The following is a 26,730-nucleotide window of genomic DNA, read 5'->3' as shown; positions in this document are numbered from 1 at the left end:
TTTTCTGATACGATGCACACGCGAGGCCAATAAGAAGTCCAAACTCACAAACTCGTCAGCCTCGGAGTTAATGGTGACTCCGCTGGCATTGATTCCCCTCGGTGTGTGACTTAAATGCTTCTATATTGGTGGAGGGAAAATCCCAGAGGCCTCCTAGAGCTTAGATCATTGTTTTTCACTTACTAACAATGAACTTATGATCGGAGCGCTGCGAGGCCTTTGAAAAATGCCCTGTAGGATCATTAAAGAAGTGTGTGGGTCTGTGGCTGTGCGTGTGTTTGTGTTAGAGGCCGGCTCAGCAACAGTGTGTCCGAGGCTCATCTCGAGCGGGGAGGTGAAATGGGGCGTCATCAATCTCAATGAAGTGCAATTATTTTCTCACTTATTAATCATTGCAGGCTAATAGCTAGTGGCAAAGATACGCCGGCCATTTGTCAAACTTAGCAGATTTCTGTAATTTTGTTTCCCCTCTAATGTTTGTGTGCACGTCGTCGGCAGATATCTATGGAGGGATGCAATAAGTCTGCGCCTCCGAGTGTCTATCGCTTACCTGCACCGCCTAACTCGCTGAACTTCTTTCGCCATGTGAGTGATTCTCTCCATTTCAGAGCTGAGCGACCATTTCATGGTGAGTGGCTTTATTTGTCGGCGGCAGCACAGACCGACTGCGGACACTTAACTATACCGAAAACCAAACATCGATCCAACTCTTCATTCCGTTACATGATCTGTGCCTCATTTTGTTTTGTTTTGTTTTGTTTTGTTTTTTTGCTTTGAGATGTGGAAAATCACTTCCACATCATTAGGAAATATGTGAAGCAGTAATTCCACTCGGCATGCTTGTTTATCCGTCATCAAATCATGACACGTGATGAGTCATTTGATGTTTTCAAGTTTTAACATAAGGTGAACTTATTTTTACACTTGAATGGCAGTTGAGACTGTTAAAGGGTGCGATGCGTAAAACTCAAACTCAAAGTGCAATTTTATTTGATTTTGGTTTGATATTTGTTTAATTATACGCCGTGTAAAGTCTCAAAATCCAAAATGTCAAAGTCGGCTGGGACATGCTTTGGCTCCCGAAAACCTTCAACCTTCGCCATTATATGTCCACCCAAAATAATTGAATTCAGAACTGTGAGGGAGAACTACCAACAAGTCCAGAGATTCCAACAAGTATGCCTTGAGATCCTTGGGGTAGATTTAGTTGCTGCAAACAATGAATAGTACCTGCAGGGGTGTCAAACTCAGGTCCCGGAGGGCCGCTGTCCTGCATGCTTTCCAAGTCTCCCTGCTGCAACACACCTGATTCAAATGATCAGATCATCAGCAAGCTCTGCGGAAGCCTGACATTGAAGCTGTTCATTTGAATCAGGTGTGTTGCAACAGGGAGACTTGGAAAGCATGCAGGACAGCGGCCCTCCGGGACCTGAGTTTGACACCTATGTACCTGTTTTCATCTATTTACTCTGGTAGCGTAGTGCCCACTTTCCTAATTCTGCCCGCCCCAAGCCTGAAAAAAAATGGAGGGTTGTAACAGGACAGGCCTCTAAAGGCAACACGATTTGTTCGTCTGTCTATGCCAATGACACATAGTGACAACCAGAAAAAATGTAACGTGTCAAAAAAGGCAACCCGTGTCAATCTCTTGCTATTCATACAGTAGAAAGAGTCGACACTGACTGAGTAAGTTTGGGAGGAAATTGAGACATAATCATTATTTCAGTGGATCACTTGGTGTCACGTTTTTGGGGGTTGGCGTGAGCTTTTTCCAATGCAAAATATGTGCCTGGGCTCAATAAAGTTTGGGAAACACTGCGAAAGGCCACCGTTGTTTTCTTCTGTTATGCCGAACGCAAATGCGAGTGTCGTGTGTGATTGTGCCACTGGAGGAGATGTTCACACCGTCACACCGTCTCGCGGACGAGTTGGGCGTGTGACAGCATTTTCACACGCAGTTGAAGTGCAACACTTGAAGGAATCAATGCGCTGTTATTGAGGGACACCCAGTGGTAGGAAAGTGGTCTGCGGCCATTGTGCAAGGAGTCCTCTTTTGGCAAGGGGTCCTTGGTTTACAACGCAGTTCCGTCCTCACTGTGGTGATTTAACCCGAATTACGTACGTGTGTCGACGTAACGCGCGCAGCATCACCTGAAAGTACTTTTGAAGCTTGCCCGTTTGAACGCCAAATGCATGCTGGTCAAGACCCCACACTTAATCCCACAAACGAAGCATATGTTTTAAATATTAATCTGCACCTATCCATTTTTTTCAGGTTGAAAACAAAATGGCAATGACAGTAAAAATTCCACGGTGGACTGTGATATTATAGATGTACCGCTAGATGGCGCCGCCTAAACAGGAATGAAAAGATGCTCTGGATCCGGTAAAACACGGGAACATATTTCAAATACTGTCAAGACAAATTGCGTCGATTCATTGATCATCCAACAATGTCAAATAATTTTCTTATCTAGTTATTATTATAATTTTATTTCTATTACACTGATATGAATTGTAATGTATGTATGGATGTAAACCCAGAAGAGTTGTAAAATAAACACAATTTAAATGCATATGCATTCAACTTTTTAAATTAAATAGTTGAATCATTAATTACCATCAAATCGATACTAGATAGACCAAAACATCTGCATCAGGTATTATTTCCAATTTGTCGCATTCATTGAACTAGTTTCCCCAATTGTTTGCCCACCTTTCGCGCGATATAATACGATGATAATATTCACATGACACAATATCAATATGACTTTCACTGCGACTGTATTTCGAGACGCGTTGCCATGGCGAACGATCCAGTTCGAGTTTTGCCGTTCCAGAGCCTCACACGTGGTCATCTCGTCACCGCCCACACCCGGGAGGTTTCCCGTTTTTGTTTTTTTTTTGCCTCCGCCCACCGCGCTGCAAGTAGACGGAACAGAAGATAAACAGTCGAGACTGGGCAGGATTCGACTACCGAGTTGTGCGCGACCTTGCTTGTGTCGATCGTGCACGATTTGGCCACGACCGGGCCGCCTTGCACGACTTGCGTGGAGCCGTCAAAGCAGCAGGAACGAATGCACGGAGATGGTTGTTCTTGCGCCATGTTTTTGAGAGAATCGCCGTGACTCGCAGGGTGCAACGTTCGCAGCATGATATTACCCTGCGGCTAGTGGACTTGTGTTAAACCCACGCGAGACTTGCTCGATCGTGCCGGTGCTGCCGCGAGGCGCCGTGCGTAAATCGCCGCGCGTAACCACTGGGCTCTCTCCATGGAGATCCCGCGGCGGCGCTGCTCTTCTCGATCCGCGCGTTAAAAGACACCGAGAGACACTCGAGATGAGTAAAGAGCAGGAGGGCATTTCCTTGCCGGTGCCTTGCCTCGGGGCTTGCGCCGCCAGAGGGGCCGATGTCGGCGGCGGAGGAGCTGCCGGAGCCTCGGGTGTCGGGCTTCCAGCGGCCGGGACTTTCTGGCAGGATTCTGTCATTGCGGGCGGGGGCCACGGGCAAACTTCAGCCAACTGCGCGATGGACGGCGGCGGTCTGCTGTCCGCGGGCAAGTCGTGCAAAAGCAGGCCGGTGAGTGTCGCCTACGTGTTGAACAATGAGCCGAACCAGCAGAACAACGCCGAGTGCATGGCCCTGCGATGCCTCAAGGACGCTTGTGAGGCGGTGGGCAGCAAACTGGAGACGGTCCACTTTGGGAAGCTGGACTTTGGAGAGACCACAGTGCTGGACATCTTCTACAACGCAGGTACGGACGCACGAGTTCGTTTCATGCGTCGGGCTGCTATTATATTTTTTCTCGGAGTCATTGAAACATTCGATTGTTTGATGCAAGGAAATGTCGCTCCTCATGACTACCGGACGACTGGAATGTTTGCACAAATGTCAAAGGTCACACCTTTGCTGCGTCACTTCTTTCCCGGAAATCGGATGCCTGCGGGACAGGTTGCTCTGAGCTCAGCAGCCAGCTTGCGTGCCACTACATGAGGCTGCAGCCTGCACATCAAGTTGTTTACTCCCGGTTGAATGCACGTGAAAGTCAGCGAGCACGCACGAAACGTCGCCGTTTTATTTCCACATTCTGCTTTTGAAGCCTCTCGCCCTAAGTCAGCCGGTATCGGCTCCCCATGCAATACAAATGAGAACAAGAATTTCCGGGTGGATGGATTGAATGACTGCCAGACTTCCTTCTTGAGCCCACAAAGCGGAGAAACACGCAAGAACCTCTCTTTTTTTTTTTCCATTTGTTTATCTTGTTCTGAACTTCAGTGGAAATGTTTCACCGTTCACATGGGAGGGCCGAGGCATTTTTTCCCAGAAATGCACAGTATCTGCTCACACACACTGAGTCGCCTCTTCCTCCTGCGCGAGTGCAGTGAGTGATGAAGGCTGGGGACAGAAATCCCACCGCGGGTTCCTGGCCAGGCGGCGGCTGCCTGTGAATATGGAGCGACGCTTTGTCACTGTCAAATGCAAAACGAAGGTGTTGGCCTTTCAATATCTGGGTCGCGTGGTCCTGCGGAAACGAATCAATTTGGGCTGGGAGATGCCAGGGGGAGGATATACAAACCTGTGGAAGTTGCACAGTGCTAACAAAGATAAACCAGAGGATGCCAAGTTATTAGCTTAATCTCGTTTTTTATGCCAATGAGCTCAGGATCACTATTCTACACTCAAATGCCAGTCGAGAGTTAGAACCAGGCCGATGTAGCTCCTGCTTCATCCGCCTTCAATCGCTCTCCTTTTGCTCAAAGACAATGAAATATTTGAGGCTGGGTGGACAAGTACAACTCCTTATCTTCGGTGACAAGCCGCTGTGCGGATAACCGCTGTTGAAACTGCTGTCATAGAAAACAAAGGCGGATAAGGAAAAGGAAGACGTGATAACTCCCTCCGCTTTTGCAAAAAAAAAAAAAAAAAAAAAAAAGGGAGAGACGAATTGGGAACGATAAAACTGGTTAAGCAGGTTAGCGTAGTGATTAGCATGTTTGACATGCACTCCAAAAGTTCCCAGGTTGGCATATCTGCCGGGGCTCTCCGATATTCTCCTTGTGCATGTCTGGCTTTTCTCCTGCTATTCCGGATTCCGCCTGCATTCCAAAAAACATGCACGGCGGGGTTCATCGAAGAAGACGCATCCGTAGGTGCGACAACTAACTTAGAAGACGGATTTCAACAGGCCCGAGTACCCATCGGCTGCCTGTCGAAAGCAGGACACATTTAATATACGATAACTAATCTGCATGTGCAAAGAATGTGGCGTCAGTGACTGGCCTTGGGGGGGTGGGGGGGGGGCATAATTGCGCTGGAATCAAGTTGATCACTCGCATCGCGTTCAGTCCAATCCAAATCGTTGAAAGTCCCCTTTGCCGAGTGGGCATGTCGTATCGGCAATTCCCTGTTCAGCCTTCATCCTGAACAAGTCTAACCGGAAATGTTGATGTGGAATCGGTGATTGCAATTCACTGGCATCCTCAGCATCCTTTGTCCTCATGATTCAACTTTTTGCTCAGTGGACAACCTGAAAGCCCTGCTGGAATGCTACCGCCCCCCGCCATCTCCACCTCCCGCCCTCCCCGCTAGGTTGTTTATCCCCTCTTGTTAACTCTGCATGCTTAATTGCGTGTCATCTGAGAGAGCACAAGGTCGCAACAAATGAGCCCTCAGGACACTCGGCGGGAAACTCCGCCGCCATTGTGGCACGTGAGGGGTGGGGGGGCTGCATTTCCACTCAAGTCGCTCTCTTTTTCTCTTGCTCTCCTCTCACTCAGAAGGAACAAATATTTCCTGCAAGTTGTGTCATCTCAAGATCAGAAGCCAAGTGTGACGTCTTCACTGTATGGAAAATGCATTTTGCCTGGCACCCATCAAACGTAGGTCAAGAGGGGATTTGTCAGACCACAGTTTCAATCCCCTTTTTTGCGCTGCTTATTAAAACGCAGGGGGCAGGCGGCCAGCGTCTTGCAGAAACGGCGTGGAGAGAAACTCCTGAGTCACGATCGTGCAAATGAAAAGGTCTCAGCTCAGCGACTGGCACGTAGCCTCGACTTAAGAGAGGCAATCAGAATTTTCCGAAAGACGAACATTGAGGCCGTCTAAGATATGTTTGGAATCTTACGAAATGACTTTCAAGCCACTGTGTGAACGTGACGTTTGCGTTGCAAAGGCTGCGATATTAACTCATTCAGTACCAGCCAATTCTAGACCAAGTCTGAAAAGACGTTTAAAAACGTCTTTGGGAGTGAATGAGTTAAGCTAGATTCCTTTTGAAAAGTAGTACGCGCTTGTCTCCATCAGACATCGCCGTCGTGGAGATGACGGACGCTTTCCGCCAACCGTCACTCTTCTACCACCTGGGAGTTCGAGAGAGCTTCAGCATGGCCAACAACATCATCCTCTACTGTGACACCAATTCCGAGTCGGTCCAATCTTTGCAGGTATGCTCCCATTGCAAGCGGGACCAAAAAAAAAAAAGCATTGCATTTTAATCATAAGCTTGGTGATTAAAGGCTATATTTGGGAAGCGTCAAGGTGGGTCAGCGTGGGATTGACGGGCTAATGTGTTTTGGCTCCATGAGCAACACCCACATGCATAATTACTTTGATGGAAGCAGACTAAATTTCTGAGAGGAACTTTACGCGGGCTCCTTAGTGTTTCCGCCATGCTTTAATCATTGATAAGCATGCACCTCCACATTGTCCTGACTTTTCTTTTTCCTGAAAACACAAACAGGACTTGTTCTTGTTTGTTTTTGTTCTTTGTTTGCTTTTATGTGACGTTTCTTTGGGAAGTTTGAAATGTTTTCAAATATGTGTCAGCTTTTGGCGAATGAGCGTTCTAATCTTGCATGTCTTCTGGATAGCAGTAGTAGTCATACCTTTTAAGTCTTACATGTTCATAGGTCATTTTTTAAAATTCATTCATGCAAATGAAATTGTTCTTTTTGACAGTCTAAAATGTGCATTTTGTTTTTCCTTTCGTCCATCAGGAAATAATATGCCAGAAGAACACTGTAAGTCGTCTTTCTTTTCCACCTCTCACCCATACATAATAACGTTGCCGTTTTAAGATCACAAAACGACAGGATCGGCATTGACTGCACTGCACGTTGTTTTATAACTTGATGAACGAGAGAAGGCGCACCGATTGAACCGTTGGCGAGGACGTGAATGGCGGTGGCCTCGCTGCATGAACGCCGACTCGTACTTTGTGGCGTGGGCTGATGATCACTCGCAGTGAGAGTGCGAGCGCTCGCTCCCAAGTGCGCTTACTTTGCGTTCTTCCTTGCTTCTTGTTCGAGACCCGAAGTAGCCGTCTGCATGTAGATGTGCAAATGTTAGGATATGTTGAGCACGTGTAGGAGAACTCACTTACGGATCAAAGACTCGGTGGCTTGTTGGCGACATGACTTTCTCGCCAATAAATAAATCGCGTTGCATTCAAGCAACTGCCTGCCCGAGCTTGATTTCGCATGATCGCGAGGCATGCGATCCTCTCGACGGCATGAATCTCACAGGCGGCTAAATATAGCGCGGGGACTTGGCATCCTGCGTCGGTGGAATCGAAAGGCCCCGTCCGTCTTTGCCGGGACAATGATGTCACGGATCCCCGTCGCTCGGACCTGGAGTCCGAGGTGCATCGATGCCTTTCATTGCTCCGCGGCCGCACCTTCCTTTCACTTCCTTCTTTCTCCCATGTCAGTTTTCACACGGAAACAATAGCATATTAAGAAATGGCAGGAAAACACGCCCGCCCGCCCTCGCACGCTCATGTGCTGGCATTTCCATCAAATATTGGACATTCCGAAGGCGTCTTTTTCAAGCCGCCCCTGCATGTTTCTTCGGGACAAACACATGCCCTGCCACTTTATCTTTACTTTCCCGATCTGTAAACACCACATGCGCTTGAATCTTCTTTGTTTATTCAGCGGGGTCGCGCCTCTCCGCTGCAGGCTAGGGAGAATTTAAAACAAATAGAAGACACTCGTACTCTCTGGTGAAACTATCCTACCGTCGAGACTGAGCGCCGGAACGGCAGAACACAAACACACGTTAGCGCGCGGCAAATTCTTGCCGAATGCCGAGGCGGCCCTGAGTGAAAAGCAAAGGCTTTTCATCAGGCGAGCGGCAGCAGGAAACGGTCCCGAACTGTTGTGCGTCACTTTTGGAGGAAAGTTCTTTAAGTCGGGAGCGACTGGCCCTGAGCTCGCCACCCTGGCCTGCTACCGCAGCCTATTTAGACTGCACCTTATAACCACTCGATTGTGTGTCACCTCATTTCCTTCACTGAATTGGCCAATTAGCTCAGACTCCTTCCCGGTGGCTCCTTTTCCACCAAGGAAACGTAATCTTTGCCTCTCGGCTGGAACGTCGGTCGCAAATACGTATCATTTTTATTTTATTATTATTATTTTTAATGATTTAAGGGAAATTAGCAGAGTTGGCACACTCGATATAAACCTTTGAGCAACGGCTACATTACACTGAAGGGTGCATCTGCTTTTTCCTCTTGTGCTTATTTCTTTTTTTTTTTTTTTTTTTGGAGATGAGGAAATAAGCGAACGTTCAGGAAAATCATTTAGTTCCTCAACGCAATTTGTCCTGTGCCAGCAGACTTGCTCAGCCAACTACACCTTCATCCCGTACATGGTGACGCCGCACAACAAAGTGTACTGCTGCGAGGGCAGCCTCATGAAGGGCCTCACTGAATTGATGCAGCCCAACTTTGAGATGCTGCTCGGGCCCATTTGCATGCCCCTCCTGGACCGCTTCATCCAGTTACTCAAAGTCTCGCAGGCCAGCTCGCAGTAAGTCCCACAAAGAGGCTGCAAATATTTCTGCACGAGACACTCTTGTTGATGTTGCTAAGCCACTGTGACGAAAGCTGTGAAGTGAAGCGTTCAAGCATCCCGTTTGTGAGCTTTGTCGCCGTCCAAATACAAACTATCAAGGGCATCTTGACCCTCAAGTTTCAGGTGAGCGTTGCACGAGAATCCGAGAGCGATAAAGCAAACGGGGGGGGGGGGGGGGGGGGGGTTGTTCCCTTGAACAGGAAGTTCTTAATAGGTAACCTGACCTCACTGTGCCAGTACCGCGGGCATACTGCACAGCGCACACATTTGACCACATCCTTCTGCTGCTTCCTTTCCTGAAGAAATAAAAATAGCTAAGAGGTGGAGAAATCATGGTCCAATATAAAAATCTATTTCAAATGTCGCTTGATGTGGTTCAGCGAGGTTCTCCGGCACTTTCTTTTATGATCATGATAGACGTGTTTTTCATACACTGCAGGTAATAAACCCAAGACGCCATGCGCCGCTACAACAAACAAAGGCAATCTTTGACTCTAGTTTTATCATGCACCCAATAAAGTCAAATCAAATTCATCTTTTTTTCTTTTTTTTTTTAATATTCTTCTGTTTATCTTTCTTGTGCTCGGTAGAGGCACCATCGCTCACCGGATTCAAAAGCCGATGGAAGAGTGAATTGTGCGGCCGCGGATAGCAAACATTTATTTTGACCAAATACTCCAAGCTTTTTGTTTTTAAAGCATGATAATTCTCTGGTTTCAACCACATGCTGCTCACACCCACCAAAGGGCAAATTTCCCGGATATTCTACTCGGGCACGGCTATTACTTGCCGCGAAGCGATAACCAGCAGTTCTCCGTTAATTGACTCCATGAGTATTTTGCCTCTTGGCCATCATTTCTCCGCATTCTCCCCCACATTTGCGAGATTGAAATGTTATGAGTCTGCCCCTCTTCCCACAGTCACTATTTTCGGGAAACCATTCTGAGCGAGATCCGAAAAGCTCGGGAGCTCTACACCGGAGCGGAGCTGTCCGCCGAGCTGGGCCGAATACAGCAGCGGCTGGACAACGTCGAGTGCCTCTCGGTGGACATCGTCATCAACCTGCTACTGACATACCGAGACATTCAGGTAATTGTCACAAGCAAACCAAAATGCAGCAAGGGTTGCTGGCTTCGTACCAGAGTGTCTGTGTGCGTTGTGGTTTATGAAATTAAAATAACAAGACTTGAGAATGGCAACATTTTTGAGACGACTCTCATCTGATTTGCATAGTGAAATGATGCACGCGTACAGTATGTCTCGATGGTTTAATGGCTGCATTGCAACGTCGCTTAGGCACCAGCTCCTCGCCCTGTGCACTCAGCCTCATCGATGATTCATGGCAACGGCGAGCTGCGAGGTGGCGCTGAATTATTAAACGCGCGTCGGGTATAGTCAGCGCGGGGGCAACAACAAAAAAAAAAACATGATTAGGGTCGAGCGATTATTCAAAGCGCTGCTGGTGGCGGAGCGGACGATGTCTCCATTGTCGTCGGATGTCAAGTGGCTCATATGCGTGTTCTGTGTTTAATTGTTGTGTAGGACTATGAGTCGGTCGTGAAGCTGGTGGAGACTCTGGGCAAGCTGCCCACCTTTGACCTTGTGGCGCATCCACATGTGAAGTTCCACTATGCTTTTGCACTGAATAGGTGAGTTAGCGGGTGCACGGTGTGAACAAGCAGCGTTGGGCCACCTGGCTGAACTTCACTTCATTTCAAAAGCCAGTTTTTTTTTTGTTTTTTTCATCACTTCATATCCTCCCTTCAAAACAATTTGCACAACCACTTTCTTCACTTTTTTTTTTGTCTCATTGATGCGTTACCGCAACACTGAACTTCCTTCAACTGTCATAATGGGAAAGTGAAAGCATCTACATCCGCGCTCATCCGCTCGATGCAAATGAACAGGAAGCCACTGTGAAGAAACACAAAGTCAATGAGTTTCTCAACATTCCCGTACAGTATATATAATTCGTGGTCGTGTTATTTGAAGAATATACTGAAGACGCACTGGAGGGGAAAAAAAACGGTGTGCTGAATTTACTCCATTTTATTTTGTCAAGTGGTTGTTTTCAACCAGCATCTTCTTATTAGTCACAGATACATCGCAGATCTACTGAAAAGACAAAATGGGATTTTGAGCCCCCGCTCCAACCTTGACTAGTTGCTCTCCCTTTAGTTGTGCTGATGCGACCAGGCAGCTCAAACAGCAGCGAGACGTGCGACGCTACAGCTTGGCGGCACTTTGGAAATATTTCTGCCGGGTGCCGTGCCTAACAATGTTTGGCTCCAACTGATTTGCCCTTTACAAGGAAGTGATGTTAGGATCGCCAGCTCAAGGCGCAACATTGGAGGAAGATTGTGTTTACTATTATTATTTCAAATTCCAAATACTGATGCATGCAAAATGTAAGTGTCATCGTGATAAAGCAACATAAAACATCTTTTGATGAGGTTGAAGTACAAGTCGAGGCGCGTGTCACGATTGTAACCATTTCCAACAAAATGGCTGCCAACTACGACGTATAATACACTATGAAGATGTAAAAACATGAACATGAATATTGTCTGGTGTTTGTGCGCACAGGAGGAACCAGCCCGGCGACAGACAGAAGGCCCTGGACATCATGCTTCCCCTCGTGGAGGCCAAAGAGCAGGTGGCCTCAGATATCTACTGCCTGATCGGGCGGATCTACAAGGACATGTTCCTTGAATCGCATTTCGCGGACACCCAGAGCAGAGACAGCGGCACGCACTGGTGAGTGAGACAACAAGGGTGGTGCGTGTGACATTTTATCAGTGGGCGCTGACGCAGTTACTCAGAATGGAGCCTATTGTGAGATTTGGCAACATCCTTGCTGAGACATCGCAAGTCTCACTGAACGAAACCGTACATGGTGTGTCAGTTGGAATGTAAAAGTGATGAAAATGGCAATTCTTCAGCACAGGAATGGTCAAAACAATGTACACTCCATAGTTCAGGTGACACAATGGAGCACTTCAGCCATCAGAGTAAATCTAGTTTAAGGAGTCCTGGCATTTTCTCGTCCATTAAGCATTTTAGGGAAATTATGCATGACTAAATAATCCAATAATTAAACTAGAATAGTAATTTGGTTTAATGCTTCAGGCCCAAGTGGGTTCTGGTTTTATTATTTTTTTTTTTTTGCTTACTCTGAATGGAAGTGGGAGGGCGATACTCTGAAAGGCACATTATTCATTTGTTGCAGCTTCCTTTTTGTGATTCTTGCTTCCTCATTCTTTATTTTTTGCACCTCCAATGCCGCTGCATGAAAGGCTTAGTGGCTTAACATTTCTCACCCCCGTAGCTCCAAGAAATGCATCTGATCTTTGCTTTCTTTAGAAAAATCTGCTATAAAATGTATCGAAAATACTGAAGCGACATATTTTAGTCTGTGTACAGGCATTTGCCTTTAGGAGGCGAGCTCTGGCCTGCGTGCGAGTGTCTGTGTGAGAGCTGTGGCCGACAGCAGCTTTTGTGTGAGTTGGTCGAGCGATAACTTGTGTGCCAATGATGAATCACAAAATAGCGAGGGAAGGCTGTATTTGGGATGAAGCAAGTCATTTTTGCACAAACTTAGAGCTAACGCCACCGTGGGGGGGGGGGGGGCAACATGAAATTGTTGATTGCGGTGGAGTGGAAATTGCTTTTAGGTTCTCATATCGGTTGAAGTATTGCGGTGAGTCCCATCTGGCTGTTATTGGCCTGTCACAACACAGCAACGGGACCTAATCGCCTTCATTCCCTCCGATGAGCATATTACCCATTAGATGAATGCTCCTGTCGGTTTGTGACCCCAACTCAATATGGCTCTAATTGCAATTTCTAACTTGTGCTGTTTCACCAAGCTGCAGGAGCCGTGTAAAGTCATCCGTTATTTCACATCCGAGAGGCTTGGGAATTTAGATGACGCATTTCTTGGAGGAGGCATGTTTATTAAAGTTATCGGTCCTTGTCTGTCCAGGTTTAAAATGGGCTTTGAGTCGGAGCCAACACTGCACTCTGGTATCAACTACGCTGTTCTGCTCCTGGCGGCCGGACACCAGTTTGAAACTTCTTTTGAGCTTCGCAAAGTGGGTGAGTAGAAATGCGATTTTTGTCCGATTTCGGTCTTGCTAACATAACTAACTCATGTGACACTCTGTTAGCGCCAGGGCCCATTCCAAATCTACAAATTTGGCTTAGCCCACTCTAGTCTTATCAATCTAAGGTCCCCCAGCATTTACACAATGACCTCATCTTGTTGCAGGGGTGAAGCTGAGCAGCCTGCTGGGTAAAAAGGGCAGCTTGGACAAGTTGCAGAGCTACTGGGATGTGGGCTTCTTCCTGGGCGCCAGCATCCTGGCCTGCGACAACACCAGGGTCATCCAGGCCTCCGAGAAGCTCTTCAAACTCAAAGCACCTATTTGGTGAGAAGACGCATACTGCAAGACCTTCTGGGAGGAGGATGGACCCCAGAATTGGAAAGAAAAAAACAAATACGCGTTTTGGCTGGGTCCATCTCCAGCAGGTGTCTGTGATCTAAAATGTGCTCCACTTTCGATTCAAAGAGCTTACTTGCCATCTGCGGCCCATGTGTGAGCATTTGGGTTATTTAAGCAAGGAAAAAAAATATCACAAAGGGCTCAAGTTGTTTGAAAAGCGCCTTTTTGTTTACATTATGATTAGAATAGGTTAGCGCCATGTGTATATTTTTTAATTCAGTTGTATGTTTATTGAATGACACACGTATTTCAGGTATCTCCGTTCCCTGGTGGAGACCATATTGATCTATCAGCAATTCAAGAAGCCCTGCGTTGAACAGCCAGCCCCCAAACTGGAAGTGATGGACTTCTGGATGGACTTTCTAGTCGAGGCAACCAAAAAAGACGTGTCCTCCGTGCGATTTCCTGTGAGTGCAGCCAGGCAGAGATTTAATCCTTCACAATCGTTTGAGTGTAAAAAAAAAAAAAAAAAGCATGCTCAGAAGGCAATGTCTTGCAAAACTGATGATGTCATAGATTAAACCGGTTTTGTATTCTTTGCCCAGGTGTTGATATTGGAGCCTACTAAAGTCTACCAGCCATCATATTTGTCCATAAACAAAGACGTGGATGACAACACGGTGTCCATCTGGCATGTGACTCATGACGACAAGGTCTGATTGAGTTTTGTATTCTTTGATTTGCCGGAGTTATTCAAACAAGCACTATAAGCATGCTTTGTGTTTGGGAGTTAAGCCACTCTCAAGAATGTCTTACAGAACCAAATTCTTCAAATATTATTTGAAGAATTTGGTTCTGGCACAATATTTGAAAATTAATAGTTAATAATGTTCCCATTTTGACTGAACTTTCAAGACACAGAGAATATTGTCATATTTTTCTCATTGGTGCAACGGTGCCATCTACTGGCATGTGTCTGTCATTATAGTTGTGCCAAAGCTTGAATTTCACAGACAAACTGGGCCAGGCCCTCCTTCAGACTTACCCCTTGAAAAATCTACTTTACGAATATATTTGTCGGTGGCAATGTTCTTTATTTATCCATCCATTATTGCTTGCGCGCACCACATAAACATCCCACATCAGCTCTCCTCACCTTATTTCCCTTCTCCTCATTATCTCCATTTCCTGAAGCGAATGAAATACAGTAACTGCGAATGTGTTTCATGACCATAAGATCATCAGCCCAGTTTTGGTTCGTGGCACCGGCGTTCAACTGCTTCTAATCCAGCTCTCAGCAAATTGTATTCCGCGCAGGACACTGTGATTTATTCACTGCGGGAAGCTGTGCCGGTGGTTTAATCAGTGTATCATTACTGTATATGGCATGTCCTGCACAACAAGGGGATTCACGAGTGGAACTTCAGCGCCACGTCAGTGCGAGGTGTCAGGTCAGTGATACAATTGTATCGTTTCACAGTACCTTCAGGACTATGATGGTTTCTCACTGCGGTTGTGTACTCTTGACATTTGGGTACGAAGCACTGCACTTGTATTTTGGTCATTGTAATTTACTGGTAGAAAGCGCCCCCTTTCATACTGCACTCTGCTTTGGTCAGTCAGTGAGTTCTCTGCATCTCGCTATTCCGCGATTCTTAGGGGAATTCGATTGAAGCACAGAAACATAGCGGGCTGACACGTTGCTAGGGAACGACTCGACTCTCGGAGCCCACTCGGCCTGCACGAAGCCAGTGAGACACAGTAGCAGGCTATCCGAGCACACGTACTGGGCATTTACTCTTTTCTGGCTGGCTCTGCAGCTCGCTTGCAAGCCGGCCGATGAAAAGTTTTCATCTATGTAGTGAATTGAGATTTCGGTGGTTTAGTTGGGACTGCTGTTATTATTATCGTTGTTATTATAATGCACCCTTTTGTCTGCATATCGTGACTGCTGCATATTGTACTTGTGCAGCTCTACCGGGATTCAGTTTATATGGCAGGGTATGCGATGCGCGGGCAAGCAGGCTTTCTAGTCAAAAGCAGAGATGTGATGGCTGATGTCACTGATTCGCCACGTGACTCGAATCTGCTCTCACGGCAATATGTTTGACCGTCTCCCCTCAGCATCTCCAAGTTTGACGAGCGCAGTGCTTTCCTCTACGTCCTTCACAATGCAGAGGACTTCCAGATCTATTTCTGCACGGAGATGCACTGCAAAAGGTTGGTGACCTCCAAAAAAACCTTTGATTTTTCCCTCAGCGTAATAAATAATTGCTTCGCTGAAATGTGTCCAGTGACTAAGCTTGTAACTCCATTTACCGGTACTTGCATCGTCAAGTAAAGACATTGTTGATTTATGATGTAGCAGGGGAACAGTGTCCACTAAAATACTTTCCCTTGCTATCTGTCACACATCAGTTGATGAAAAGCATCTATAGCTTGTGAATGTTATCCACTATTTTTGGCTCGGGGAGGGATTATCTCGTGTAATAACGATGCACACGGCTCAGCCCTCATGTGCTACATTTCACACGCCGCTGTCCCTGCCAACACACCTTGCTTCATTTTGCGACCGTTCGCCATCCTGCACTCACAAAACTGAAGAACCGAGCGTTCGGACTCTTCCGAGCGCCCCCGATGTGGCACGTGAGCGTCAATGAGTCATGCCTTCTGTTGTCATGCCGCTCTTCTTTGCATGATGGAGCGTACGGGAGTGATTGTGGGATGTGGCGAGAGCAACGTGGCACGAGGGAAAGGAAGGTGGAGAGCGGGAGCTGAGTTGACTCGCGTGTGTGCCTTCATGTGTGTGTGTGTGATGTGCGCCTGCATGCACACGTGCGGCACCTACATGCACACCGCGCGACACTATGAAAAAAACGTTAAATCCCAGCTTGTGTACGATGAGCGTGTGTGTGTGTGTGTGTGTGTGTGTGGGAGGTGTGCTTGTAAACACACTGTAACACCGTCTGGATAAAAGCACCAGTCAAATATTTTACAATAATAGCTTTTTTTTCCATATGCTGAAGGTTACCAGTGGGAACAGAAGTGTAAATACTTAAAAAAATCAAAATAGATTTTTTGAAAGTCTGGAAAATGGCGGTAAAATGTGTGTAATGTCTTTCATAATGCAACTGTGAATGCTTGGAACAATCCAATTCATCTCATGTTTAGCAGTATGCCACAACTCTTGAAAGATAAAACAACAAATTGTGAAGTGTGAAACACACACACGGGTCAGGACAAGTCTGGACTAAAGTGGCATCTCATTGTCAGGTTCTGCGAGCTGGTCAACAGCATCACCGAGGAGGCCTGGAGAGGTCCGGACGAGGGAGACTGTGATACTGACGCCTTAGAGGTGAAATACAGCACACTAGTTTTGCATAGCGGTTGAACTCCCGTGGAGCACGTGAGAACACTTGGCCCGATTTTCATCTTCATTTGCATGATGAGACTTTGCACCTGTTGGATTTTGGAAGAACAAAACCAATGACTGCTCCTTTGTTTGCATAACTTTCGGACCCTTCTTGACGCAGAAGCCTAATAATAAACGCAAAACAAACCAAGATCAGCAATTATTTCTGACTTATTCAAGACTGTGTATGAATTTGTCTCTACAGTATGATTACGAGTATGACGAACATGGTGAGAGGGTGATTCTGGGAAAAGGTACATTTGGAGTGGTGTACGCGGGCCGAGACCTGAGCAACCAGGTCAGACTGGCCATCAAGGAGATACCAGAGAGAGACAGCAGGTGAGACATTGAGCCTGTCCAAATTTTAATTCATTTGTTCTTTAGACGCCAATTTTTTTTTTTTGGGCCAGCAGAGGTTGGCCCATGTTAATACAACACTTGTTTCAGAACATTTAATGAAGTAAAAAGTATTTTGACCAAGCACCTGCACAATATATCCACACTTTACAAATAATGCAGAGTTGAAAAGTGTTTTTTCATATATGATATGGCATGACTCCTTCTTGTGACTGGCTCCAAGTCCGCCCCGAGATAATTGAGAAGCTCCAAAATTGCATCGCTGAATAGACAAAATATCACCCAAACATTTTGTTGAAGAATGCTGACAGGAAATTTGAATTCGATCATCCCAATGACACGTGTATCACTCAATTTTTTTTCCCCCGCAGGTACTCACAACCCCTCCATGAGGAGATTGCTCTCCATAAGCACCTGAAGCACAAAAACATCGTCCAATACCTCGGCTCCATCAGCGAGAACGGCTTCATCAAGATCTTTATGGAACAAGTGCCCGGAGGTACCAAAGCTGCTAACACAATAATACTGTTTATTGATGGGAATAATAATAATTCTACAGTGGTCCTAAATTGCTGTGTAAACATGCTTAACTGCTTCCTGATATGATATTTGTGTTTTTAATGTGCTCTGTCGGGTAAAAAAAAAAAAAAAAAGAATCTACAGGTAAATATATAAAAGGTAGTCATTTAGACTGCACATTGGAGAGTCCACTCCAACTCTAGTAGTCAGCCAACAAAAGCAAACACACCCTTTCCATTCGATTCTCACAGTCCACGCAACCAAACCAGCTGTGGAATAACATGTTCACACCCAGCCATTTTCCTATTTATTTTTAGGGGCATAGAAAGAGGTGATTGGGTTCTTGGCTTCCAGACCTCACCAGAGCGGTGGAACTTTACTGTTAAGCCACTGTGGCAAATTGACAGGAATTAAACATTTGACATGCTAAACAAAGCAACCTGTAAGGTGTCCTGAATGGTCAATCTGAAGTCCCATGCTAATAATAGCCACGCTACTTTCTTTTATTAAAAAATAAATGTAACATTTGAAACGCGGATTTTCCGAGTCCAATTCTTCCATCCTGTCACTTTAATTTTTCATTTGCGCCCGCGCTTTTTTCACCTTAGGGAGTCTATCCGCACTGCTCAGATCCAAGTGGGGTCCTCTGAAAAACAACGAGCCCACCATAGGCTTCTACACACGGCAGATTCTGGAGGGACTCAAATACTTGCATGACAATCAGATCGCACATCGGGATATCAAGGTAACAAATTGCTTACACTGTGATCCAGCAGATGTTTTCCTGTGCTGGAAACTAGAGAGTGTTAGTGTAATTTTGGGGCCTAATGACAAAACCACACTTATTCGATTCAGCATCTTTGTACCCGCGTAGCCATAGCAACAAATATATTTTGCCTTCCGCCTCATTTAACATGGCCATAAAGTCATTGGCGACATGTACCGTAATTGTTGGGTGTCGTGATGTAACCGTACATGTTTGTCCCTGGTTAAGCTTCATCGTCAGCCCAACAATGCCATCGCCCTGCGTTCACTGACCGGATTGTGACTTTTTCTTCTCACTGTTTTTATTTGAAATCCTCAGGGTGATAACGTGCTCATCAACACCTACAGCGGCGTGCTAAAGATATCCGATTTTGGCACATCCAAGCGCTTGGCTGGGATTAACCCCTGCACCGAGACGTTCACAGGTACGCGCCGATTCGATGTGCCCTTTCTGTCAGCCTAATTTAAAACGTGAGCATCAAATGTGTGCAGGGGGAAAGGAAAACTTCTAACCAGTTTTATGCAGAACTTTTGCAAAGGAGTGGTGCGAGGATAAATCACGTGCAATTATCCGGATGCACAATAAATCTTAATACTTTATTCCTTAGATGATGTTCCACCTCCACAAATTTTCATGCAAAGCATTTAAATCGGGGTTATTTATTTATTTATTTTGCATAATCCCGCCCACAGCCACAAACAGCACTCCCACGCCAGGCAACAAAGCCAGTGACTAATATAATACTTGACTTCATTATCACATTAGGGTAGAGAGAACTCTTCTCCATCGATGCATTTGAAGGGATGGAAATGAAGTGAGCACATGTGTGCTCCAGGTTGCACTCCAGCCCTTACTGTGCATCACAAAATGGTCAACTAAACATGCTGCTGCTGTTCATTGAATAAATTACCATAAAAAATAAAGTTTAAAAAATCATGGATTTGGACATTGGGCAAGACTACACCCTGAACTGGTCGACAGCCAATTAGGGCACATATAGACAAACAACCATTCACACTCACGCTCATACTGAAGGACAACGGGTGTGACATGCCTGTTTTTGGAAGCCGGAGTACTCAACTGCCTTATAGTTAGATATGTCATGATACGAGATATGGTTCCTTCTGCTATCAATTACTATTACAAGATCAAGGACTCAACAGTACACAGTAATGCTGATCAATGATGACTTGTCTTTGGCTGTTAGCAGCACTACTGTATTCTGGTCCTCGCCACCACTGAGGCTCTGGATGGATTAGTGCGCGGTCTGTGGTCAGATGAGGCGCCGCTCAGTATAGGCCACTCGCACTCTTTGTCACATCCGAGTGGAGTGGAGGGGACTTTACCTTGTGACCTGAGGCAGCGCTTGTTCAGGAAAACAGGGCCGTTCCTTTGTATAGGTGGTGTCTGCTTTAAATGAGCCGCCGCCTGTTTTGAGTACAGCGCGCACTCCTCAGAGCAGTAAATAGTCAGGAGGCTATTATTAGCACACTGTGCTTTGTTCAATGAGCATGTTATTTCTGGAAGTCACCGGTCTTGCTGTAGGCAACGGTAAAAGCCCCTTTCAAGCTTATTAGAGCAGTTTGCGAGAACATGCGTCAAGTCCAGATGATGTCATCATCATCGGGACTATGGGGAACCCGGACAAGAAAATCAAAAGTATGCAACAAAAAAAAAAGAAAAAACATGACGTTATTTTCTATGAGGCCATGTTTTCCAATTTTGGATTTGTTTCCCCAAAAATAAGAATAATGCATGTGTGACAACCACGGCGGCAGCATGGTGGTCTTGTCGTCAGCGTGTCTGCCTTATAGTTCTGCGGTTTGAGGTTCGGGGTCTCTTCTACGGCCTCCCACATTCCAAAAACGTGGGCGCACCCCGCGACTGACTGGCAACCAGTCGAGTGTGTACCTTGCCTCTTACCCAAATCAGCTGGCTCGAACTCCTAAGCAACCCTCATGAAAACAAGCACTATTGAAAATATGTACGGGTACCATGGCAACCCCGAGACGGTGTTTATGAACGCATCCTGAACGTATCTCTATGGCATTTGAATTGGCATGTTACTCCTTTCTTATTATTTTTAGGCACACTACAATATATGGCTCCAGAGATTATCGACAAGGGTCCTCGTGGCTACGGCAAGCCAGCAGACATCTGGTCTCTGGGCTGCACCATTATAGAGATGGCGACTGGGAAACCTCCTTTCTATGAACTCGGGGAACCACAGGCTGCTATGTTTAAGGTACTTAACTGACAAAAAAAAAAAAAGGACCAGCCGGTACATGTTGAGACATATTTCAGATTTTTTTTTTTTTGAACACTCGGTACGAAGACGTTACAAAGAATGCCGTTCAACGTCATGCTTTTTTTAACCTGAATTCTTCACACCCCATTATATTCAGCTGGCTATGCAAAATGCAAATCTGCACTGCAACCGATTCAAGTTCTAACTTGTTCTGGCTGAAATTTCACGTTTTCACGATAGATTCAAGACGACATTATTGACATTTTTTTTGTTTTGTTCATATTTTAAAAGGGTCAAGAATAAAGTGTTGGATGAGGGGGTTGGGCTCAATTCATTTCTCACTGTTTCAGTTCAGCTCATGCTGCTACAGAAATACTTTTCCAAGTCATGAGATACCACTTTTTTTTGGGGGGGGGGGGGGGGTCTTTATGGAAAGAAATAATCTGAATTCGCTCATGCCTCTGCCTGTGTCAATAGCACTGCACCGTCATGTGAGCCGACCGAGTCGAAACCATAAACATTGTTTCTGTATGAACTGTTGTTCAAACAAACAAACATGATGCGTCATGTTTTCCGCTCCCCGCTTGTGTGCGTCTTTCTTTTGAACACGCTGACGTTAATGAGCCGCGTGCCAATTGAATGAATTGTTACGCCGGTGCCAACGCCGAGGAGAGCACAGTACAGTTCTTTCGAGGCCGTCTGGAACACATTATAGCACACCCGTCTGAGACTGAATCGTGGAATATTCCATACGTGAATTTGGCTCACGCTGCTCCGCCGAATATCTCGTGAAGTCAACAAGGAGTGAACTTTATTGAGTCTTGAGGGGTGAATTCCATGTGAGCATGCTCAGATTTTATCGGTCAAAAACTACAAAATCATTTGCAAAAAACATCAATCGTAGCTGAGGTATTTAATTTGCGTCTTCTCTCATCCCTGTGGAATGGGACATTCGACGAGACATTTTAGCACACGCGTTGCCAGGAAATTCTCATGCTTGAACTTTGACTGTTATTTATCGGCCACGTTTGGCTCTGCGTTCAAGACGTTGGGAAAACATTTTCCCCTTTGGGGGCTTTGTGCGTGCTTCTTTCGCAGGTGGGAATGTTTAAGATCCACCCCGAGATCCCCGAGTCCATGTCACCAGAGGCAAAGGCCTTTATTGTGCGTTGCTTCGAGCCCGACCCGGACCGCCGAGCCACCGCCTTCGACCTGCTCACAGATGAGTTCCTCACCGTCACCAGCCGCAAGAAGAGGAGTAAAAGTAGCTTCACGGGTCTGTATGTTTTTCTGATTTATTTATTGAACTGTCAGGGGTTCCTGTTTATCAATCGCATGATGTTGAGATTAGTGGAAAAAAGGCTTGTGCCTTTGTGCTTACATTATCCCCCCCCCCCAGGCTTTTACTGTAATCATGAACCATTTTGCTCTGTTGAGCACTGACACATATTTTGTGCATTTCTTCCACAGCTCTGTCACCCGGCACAGGTGAGTGGCGTTGCTTTTCGCACTATTCTAAGTCTCCTGCTGCGAGCCAGACGTCTTCAGAACTCTTCCGCATCGCTTGGCAGCAATAAAAAATAAATAAAATAAATCATCGCTCTTTGGAATCATGTCCCCTTTGATCAAAATCAGAAAATAATCCGAGTGGTTTGCACACGTGTGATGCTGCTCGTGCCTCTCAATTCTTTGATTTGTTTCTTTTATCTTTTTCAGAGTACCTGCGCAGCATTTCCCTGCCCGTGCCTGTGGTGGTTGAGGACACCAGCAGCAGCAGTGAGTATGGCTCCGTCTCCCCTGACAACGACCTCCACACCAACCCCTTCATCTTCAAGCCCAGCGTCAAGTGCTACAGCGAGCGCGATGTCAAGGGGCCCCGGTCGCTTTTCCTCAGGTACAATGAGTCACGCCGCATTGTTGTCGCTTGCTGTTAATTCAAGTGGGGGGCTGGATGAAACAATGCTGGTTCCAGTAAAACATAGAAGTCCGTTTAAATATTGAGGTTTCACATATTAACCACCCCCCACATCATCGTAATCTTGCTTTGAGTTGAGTCGAATCAAATATCACGGTATCCAAATATCCATTTGTTTGGTCTCTGCAGCATCCCAGTTGAGAACTTTGAGGACCACAGTGCACCTCCATCTCCTGAAGAGAAAGATTCGGGCTTCTTTATGCTGAAGAAAGACAGCGAGAGGCGAGCCACCTTGCACCACATCCTGACCGAGGACCTGGACAAGGTGGTGGCCAACCTGACGGAGGCCCTCACACAGGTTGGTAGATCTTGTGCATCCAGTTTCAATCTTGACAACTAAATCCCTCCGCTCCGGATGTTTCATTGAGCCTGCAGGGATCGGAGGAAATGAAGATGAAACCGCAGCACATCTCCACTCTGGTGGTCAGCCTGGCCGACTTTGTCCGAGTGGCCGACAGGAAAATCATCGCCCGCACGCTGTCTCAACTCAAGCTGGAGCTGGACTTTGACAGCACGGCCATAAGCCAGCTGCAGGTCGTACTCTTCGGCTTCCAGGACGCTGTAAGTAGCAAAGAGAGGATTTCTCTTCTCCTTACGGCGAGTCCTCATCTCATATTCAGATCGTCTTCCTTGAAGCGGCAGCGCTGAACATTTCATTTTAATTGTTGTCTTTTTGCATGAGCGAGCTGCCGGGTTTCGGCGTTGAACTCGGGCCAGTTTATGATTAGAAAGCCTTTAAGAGAGGCAAAAGAGAGGGCAATCTGTCAGTAATGATGGCACCTCTTGCCAAAACAAAGGTCAGTCTGCTCTGCCTCTCGTAACTGCCAATTAATTGACATAGACGGTGTTCATATACCCGATTTCAGGGTGATGTGAGTCTGCTGTTGCTTAGTGCAGGTGAATCTTTTCTAGTGAAAAAAAAGAAATCCCAACATAAGCAACTAAATTTGCCATATCACCTGTAACAGAGAAATGACATGCATCCGTTTTTCATAATAAAAACAGTTGAATGACTTGGCGTATATTTTGCTAAATTGATGGATTAAAGAGGAAGCGTGTCAAAGTAGCCCTTGCGGGCTTCATTTTTCTGTTTCCTGAGACAAAAGTTGGGACACCCCCTTTACGTCATTCTGCAAATGAGATGGTGCTCTGGCGCTCCCTGTTGGTATAAAGAAAAATGACAGAGGAGTGCAGAACTCAAAATGAATGGAATGGAAATTTGAGATGCGAATAATAAAAGACAAAAGACCCATCAAACTTCACCGAGTGACCTTTTGATTGTTTTCAGGTGAACAAAGTGTTGCGAAACCACAACATCAAACCTCACTGGATGTTTGCACTGGACAACATCATCCGAAAAGCAGTGCAGACCGCCATCACAATCTTGGTGCCAGGTAACCACATTGCTGTCTGAGAATTTAACGATTTAGTATATGGATATCAAAGGTACAAGAGGTATCCGTACTCCGAACGAATACTTGTTCTGGTATCGGTCTGGGAAAAAAAAATGGCATTGAGCCTCCCTAGTAAAAATTGCATGAAATAAATCGGGCCACAAATGAATGATAATGTCGGCAGCAGTCATGCGACGAGGTGTGGATTTGTGTTCAGAGCTGAGGCCTCACTTCAGCCTGGCATCAGAGAGCGACGCTCCTGACCAGGAGGACGCCGATGTTGAGGACACTGAGAGGAACTCGCCACAGCAAAGACGTCCGCCGGCGAGCTCCAGTCAAGATGAGACGGTGGTTACTTCGGGAGTCAGTACGCTCAGTTCGACTGTGTCACACGAGTCGCGTAACGGCCAGCATTCCGTGAGCATGGAGCTCGGCAGGATGAAGCTGGAGACCAACAGGTTGCAATCTGCCGTGATCGCAAACGTTAAATGAATGGTCTTGAGCGATCCATACTGATGTTTCCTCTTACCTGTGCGACATCAGGCTGCTGGAGCAGCTTCTGGACAAGGAGCGAGAATATCAGGCCATCCTTCAACAAGTTCTGGAGGAGAGAGAGCAGGAGATCAGACTACTACGACTGCGATCTCACACTACAGGTAGACACGTTCTCTGTATCCATCCAGCGATTCACTATAGTGCTTTTCTTCATCTGGGTCAGCGGTGACCTAGACTATACGGTGTCTCGGCCAAAGTCAGGATACACGGGGGAAAAAACAACTCCTTGGATAAAGTGACCATGTTCGACAAAAGATTTTTTGGGTTGTCCCTCTCTCCGATCTCCAGCAAACATCTCCACGTCGACGTGTGGTCCCCAAGCACGCGGGGCTCAACCTGCCCAAAAACGTGAAGAGGCAGAGCTCAGCGGCTGGTTAAGGCTTTATGGAGCGGACCAAGACTCCATAGATGTGGTGTGGATCTGATTTTAACCTTTGCGGAGCGATCTTTGGATCTCATCTTCTCATGCTGCTGTTATCACTCTGTCGCGTTTCTTTGTTTTAGATACTCAGTGAGGAGTACACATTGAATGACATCCTCCATGATGTCACAAGAGAAGATCTGAAGAGTCTCAGACTGAGGTAATGCAACAGTTTATCCGCCCATCCGTTTTCTTTACCGCTTATTCTTCATTTTAATTGGACGTGGAAAGCTCTCGATGTCTTCAGCTTTGTAGGCACCAAAAAGCATATTTGTTTGCCCATCTATGCCGCTTTGCATCGCTCACTATCGTTCGGCAAAACAAACATATCTGAAGCAGATGCACAACATTTGTTTTCTGTTTAGTTTGACAGTAAACCCAAGTGACAAACATCTTGAAGCATTTTTTTATGCAAATAATTTTTTTACTATCTGCCAAGCTGCCGCATATTCTGAAGTGAGTTGAATAAGTTCACTGCCACCATACATCGCTTATGTCACAATTACAGAACCCTGAATTATGCCTGGGACAGAAGCAGAACATATTTAGGCAAGTTCTGTTCATTAGGCAAGTTTTGTTTATCGGTTATGCCAATACCTGACTGAGTGCATTCGCTATTTCGAGATGCATTGAATGTCAACATTTTCCCCTTTATGTACGTGTATGTCTTTGTGTCCTGTGCAGAGGCGGAATCTTGTGTAAACTTTGGAAGGCCATCACGGACCACAGGCACCAGCCCACCTGAGGCCTTAAGTGGCGGCAGCCACTCTGAGAAGCCAGGACACCTCAGTATTCTCCTCAATACCTCAGTATTTATTTTTAGAACAAGAGCCCGCGTTTGCAGCTTTCCACCCACGCTAAAGCCTATTTCTGTTGGTAGGGTGCTGTGATCGTTTTTGAAAATGTCATTTTGTCAAGTGCCACTATAGCGTCGACCCGCCTTATGGACACGACAGGCATGTTACAACAACGTCGACGTGGAGTTTCATTTGTAAACTCACAACAGTTGTTCCTGTCTCCACACGATGAAACGTTTACATATCTAGAGACTGACTGTTTGCCTGAGATACAAAAATACGACATGAACGGTTTTCGGTTTGGCTTACCTACAGCTTTGATCATATTTTATTGTGGGTGCTGCATCCCGTTTATTTTTTAGCAAAACTGAAGGATGTCACTGCATGCCATTCATGTTTTTTGCATTTTTTAGACTAATTTAAATGCCCTTTATTCACATTTCACAAACCTTGTAAATATTGTGGAATATCTGAAATGTGAACATGCATACATGTACGAAATATAACTTAAAGATTTTCCATGTCGATGCTCGTGTATTGTATTGTTGGATTTTCTAATGTGTCAAGTCATAGGAGAATACCAATTCCAATTACAGTATATACTGTATCTGATCTGCTCACCTTTTCATTATTTTTACAATGATTTTCTTTTTTTTCCAACTTGTTTGAGATATTATTCAATCTGCTGTTTGTTGGAAGGAAATTGTTAAAGGTAAACACGTTTTATATTTGTATACAAGACTGCTGACATTTATTTGAAAACCGTGTCAGAAACAGGAGCGGTGTCCATGTTGTTTCACAGTTAACATGATACAAGATTGGCGGAATGTCATGTTGTTGAAATAAAACTTTTCGTCATGGAATTAGATTCAATTTGTCGTGTTTTTTTTTTTATCTTCTGCGATTGGCTGGTTGAATACTTTGCATAAAAGTACCATGATGGCAATACCAAGACAAAACCTCACACCGTAAGCAGTGAAATA

The 26,730-nt window shown here is 45.8% G+C and overlaps 1 protein-coding gene across 4 annotated transcripts; it reads left to right on the top strand.

The window, feature by feature from the left end:
• The first annotated feature begins 2,935 nt into the window (after nucleotides 1-2,935).
• map3k5 (mitogen-activated protein kinase kinase kinase 5) lies at nucleotides 2,936-26,615 on the top strand. Of its 4 annotated transcripts, XM_086100373.1 has the most exons (31): nucleotides 2,936-3,579; nucleotides 3,658-3,754; nucleotides 6,304-6,443; nucleotides 6,996-7,019; nucleotides 8,617-8,813; nucleotides 9,779-9,947; nucleotides 10,401-10,507; nucleotides 11,445-11,615; nucleotides 12,844-12,956; nucleotides 13,129-13,288; nucleotides 13,617-13,770; nucleotides 13,909-14,016; nucleotides 14,708-14,754; nucleotides 15,428-15,523; nucleotides 16,577-16,658; nucleotides 16,921-17,054; nucleotides 17,444-17,571; nucleotides 18,200-18,336; nucleotides 18,676-18,781; nucleotides 20,445-20,602; nucleotides 21,704-21,881; nucleotides 22,076-22,093; nucleotides 22,322-22,499; nucleotides 22,710-22,878; nucleotides 22,956-23,141; nucleotides 23,869-23,974; nucleotides 24,192-24,432; nucleotides 24,518-24,630; nucleotides 24,818-24,942; nucleotides 25,034-25,110; nucleotides 25,635-26,615. In XM_086100373.1, the coding sequence occupies exons 1-31, from the start codon at nucleotides 3,340-3,342 to the stop codon at nucleotides 25,693-25,695; spliced, it is 4,020 nt and encodes a 1,339-aa protein (XP_085956499.1). In that variant the 5' UTR covers nucleotides 2,936-3,339; the 3' UTR covers nucleotides 25,696-26,615. The 4 variants fall into 4 exon arrangements, with proteins under 4 accessions (XP_085956499.1, XP_085956498.1, XP_085956497.1 ...); XM_086100372.1 differs by having other exon boundaries at nucleotides 2,936-3,754; nucleotides 8,620-8,813; XM_086100371.1 differs by having other exon boundaries at nucleotides 2,936-3,754.
• Nucleotides 26,616-26,730: the final 115 nt, after the last annotated feature.

This window comes from Hippocampus guttulatus, chromosome 20 (assembly GCF_054856545.1).
Source record: "Hippocampus guttulatus isolate MCC_2025c chromosome 20, RoL_Hgut_1.0, whole genome shotgun sequence".
Taxonomy (NCBI): domain Eukaryota; kingdom Metazoa; phylum Chordata; class Actinopteri; order Syngnathiformes; family Syngnathidae; genus Hippocampus; species Hippocampus guttulatus.
The sequence above is the reverse complement of the archived record's forward strand: the minus strand, read 5'-3'. Positions and strand labels throughout refer to the sequence as shown.

Coding starts and splice junctions, on each gene's coding strand:
- map3k5 (XM_086100371.1), top strand. CDS start 3,340: ATGAGTAAAGAGCAGGAGGGCATTTCCTTGCCGGTGCCTTGCCTCGGG. Junction 17,572..18,199: donor TATGGAACAAGTGCCCGGAG/GTACCAAAGCTG, acceptor TTTTCACCTTAG/GGAGTCTATCCGCACTGCTC. Junction 20,603..21,703: donor CACAGGCTGCTATGTTTAAG/GTACTTAACTGA, acceptor CTTCTTTCGCAG/GTGGGAATGTTTAAGATCCA.